Consider the following 3,163-nt stretch of genomic DNA (forward strand, 5'->3'; position numbering starts at 1 on the left):
GATGACGCAGAGTACCAGGATGGTAAAGAGTTTGGCATAGGGGACCTTGTGTGGGAAAAGATCAAGGGCTTCTCTTGGTGGCCTGCCATGGTGGTGTCATGGAAAGCTACCTCCAAACGCCAGGCCGTGGCTGGCATGCGATGGGTGCAGTGGTTTGGTGATGGCAAATTCTCTGAGGTTTCTGCAGACAAACTGGTGGCTCTGGGGCTGTTCAGCCAGCACTTTAACCTGGCTACCTATAACAAGCTGGTTTCTTACAGAAAGGCCATGTACCATGCCCTGGAGAAAGCCAGGGTGCGTGCTGGCAAGAACTTCCCTGGCGGTCCTGGAGACTCACTGGAGGACCAGCTGAAGCCCATGTTGGAGTGGGCCCATGGGGGCTTCAAGCCTACTGGCGTGGAAGGCCTCAAACCCAACAAGAAGCAAACAGTGGTTAATAAGTCGAAGGTGCGTCGTGCAGGCAGTAGGAAATTAGGATCCAGGAAACACGAGAACAAGAGTCGAAGACGCATAGCTGACGACTCTGCCACTTCTGACTACTGTCCCCCACCCAAACGCCTCAAGACCAATTGCTATAACAATGGCAAAGACCGAGGAGATGAAGATCAGAACCGAGAACAAATGGCTTCTGACGTGCTCAGCAACAAGAGCAATCTGGAAGACAGCTGCTTGTCCTGTGGTAGGAAGAACCCTGTGTCTTTCCACCCACTCTTTGAGGGTGGCCTCTGCCAGACGTGCCGGGATCGCTTCTTGGAGCTCTTCTACATGTATGATGATGATGGCTACCAGTCCTACTGCACTGTGTGCTGTGAGGGCCGCGAGCTGCTCCTCTGCAGTAACACAAGCTGTTGTCGGTGCTTCTGTGTGGAGTGTCTGGAGGTGCTGGTGGGCACAGGCACAGCCACAGAGGCCAAGCTGCAAGAGCCCTGGAGCTGCTACATGTGCCTCCCCCAGCGCTGCCACAGTATCCTGCGACGCAGGAAGGATTGGAATGTGCGCCTGCAGGCCTTCTTCACCAGCGATTCAGGCCTTGATTATGAGGCCCCGAAGTTATATCCAGCAATTCCTGCTTCCCGAAGGAGGCCCATTCGAGTCCTGTCACTGTTTGATGGAATTGCGACAGGGTACTTAGTGCTCAAAGAATTGGGCATTAAAGTGGAGAAGTATGTCGCTTCGGAAATATGTGAAGAGTCCATCGCTGTTGGAACAGTAAAGCATGAGGGGAATATTAAATATGTGAATGATGTCAGGAACATCACAAGGAAAAATATTGAAGAGTGGGGCCCATTTGATTTGGTCATTGGTGGAAGCCCATGCAATGATCTCTCCAATGTGAATCCAGCCAGGAAAGGCCTGTATGAGGGCACTGGCCGACTCTTCTTTGAGTTCTACCACCTGCTGAATTACTCACGCCCCAAAGAGGGGGATGACCGGCCATTCTTTTGGATGTTTGAGAATGTGGTGGCCATGAAGGTTGGTGACAAGAGAGACATTTCACGTTTCCTGGAGTGTAATCCAGTGATGATCGATGCCATCAAGGTCTCTGCTGCTCACAGGGCCCGATACTTCTGGGGAAACTTACCTGGGATGAACAGGCCTGTGATAGCATCAAAGAACGATAAACTTGAGCTGCAGGACTGCTTGGAATACAGCAGGACAGCAAAGGATCTTCGGCTTTCCCGTACACTACACGGACGTGTCCAACATGGGCCGTGGTGCCCGCCAGAAGCTGCTCGGGAGGTCCTGGAGTGTGCCCGTCATCAGACACCCCTTCGCCCCCTTGAAGGACTACTTTGCATGTGAATAGTTCTGCCCAGACCTGTGGCACTGGGGCTTGTGGGCAGAGCCAGGGCCACAGAGGCCTTCTGATTCCTGAAGGTGCTGCCCCCAGCTCTGCCCTACCTCAGCTCAGCATATGGGGTCTCACTGTACCTCAGTTCTCTCCTGCTCAGTTTGAGCAGAACCACCTGACCCAAACAGGCAGGATGAGCCCAAGGTGCTGCCTCCTTGTGCACAGTTCACACCTGGCTGCTCAGAGCAGCCAGACATGGTGCTCATTTTTCTCCTCCTAAAACTTTAAAACTTGAAGTAGGTAGTAAGATGTTTTTCTCCTCTCTCCTGGGTATACCACCCAGAATTGATAGCTAAGATACCAAAACTACAGTGCTGACCGCTCTCCAAGACTCAGGTAATGCTGCAAAATAACCCAAGACAGTTATTGTAAAACTTTTTAGAGATGTCTGCAACTCCATGTTTATAGGAGTATTCAGTTGTAGACACATAGTTAAGGGACATTTTAAGGGCCCAGGACGTCTTTTTTAGGGCTAGCGGAAGAGGAAGTGATGTGTATGTCTTTCTTGAATTTTACCCAGCATATTTTCCTGCCTTGCTGCAGGGGCTGGAGTCTGCCTTTAGAATGTTTTCCTTGATGATGATTTCAGCAGGGATGATGTCATCATCACCACATCAGGGCTACTTTCCCCCACAAATCCAAGGGCAAGGGCCACCCCTAGCAAAATCCCTCTCCCTGACTGCAATAGAACCCCCATCAGCTCAGGAAAGGGTGGCGGAATTGGATCATACAAGTTGCCATGTGTTAGGTGCACAAGTTCCACCTTTCACTTCCCTCTTCCCTGTGTGCGGGTACTGAAGGAAGGAAGGCGTTTAGACAAGAGCCCACCCCCTTCCCTCCGAAAGACATACCCTCTGTGGACACAGGCCCTGTGAGAAGCCTAAAACCCTAATGTTCATCTGTCTTCAAGAAGCTGTGACAGTGAGAGGCAGAAGCACATTTCTCACATTGCCCCTGCATCTAAGAGATGGTGGGGAAACTGCCATGAAGGCATGATCCTCCTCCCAGAGATTTTAAAATCCTTTTTTATTCCACAGTACATTTTTTAGGGGGATGGGAGGTCAGACAAGCTGCATTTCAGAAATGCTGTAGTAATGGTTATTAACACCTTTTTTACTCTTCTTGCTGGTGCTATATTGTAGAATAAGGAATAACTTAGACAAGTTTATGGGGCTTTTATACAGCTTTTAAAAATCTCAGACTTCTATTTTTATGTTAATGTTTTCATTAAAATTTTTTGGTAAGTGGAGACATAACAAGTATGGGAAGAATATTGTGCCTTGTCTCAACAGTTTTTGCTAATTGTTAGGC

General features: G+C 49.6%; 1 protein-coding gene across 1 annotated transcript in view; it reads left to right on the forward strand.

Moving 5' to 3' along the window:
- Window positions 1–1,807, forward strand: part of LOC101585899 (DNA (cytosine-5)-methyltransferase 3B-like) — a 4,183-nt gene extending 2,376 nt beyond the window's left edge. The window contains 2 exon segments of the mRNA XM_012517489.2: window positions 11–1,661; window positions 1,663–1,807. Of these exon segments, the coding sequence (XP_012372943.2) occupies window positions 11–1,661; window positions 1,663–1,807 (1,796 nt within the window).
- Window positions 1,808–3,163: the final 1,356 nt, after the last annotated feature.

The sequence above is a fragment of the Octodon degus genome, unplaced genomic scaffold (genome assembly GCF_000260255.1).
Source record: "Octodon degus isolate 3935 unplaced genomic scaffold, OctDeg1.0 scaffold00008, whole genome shotgun sequence".
NCBI lineage: Eukaryota > Metazoa > Chordata > Mammalia > Rodentia > Octodontidae > Octodon > Octodon degus.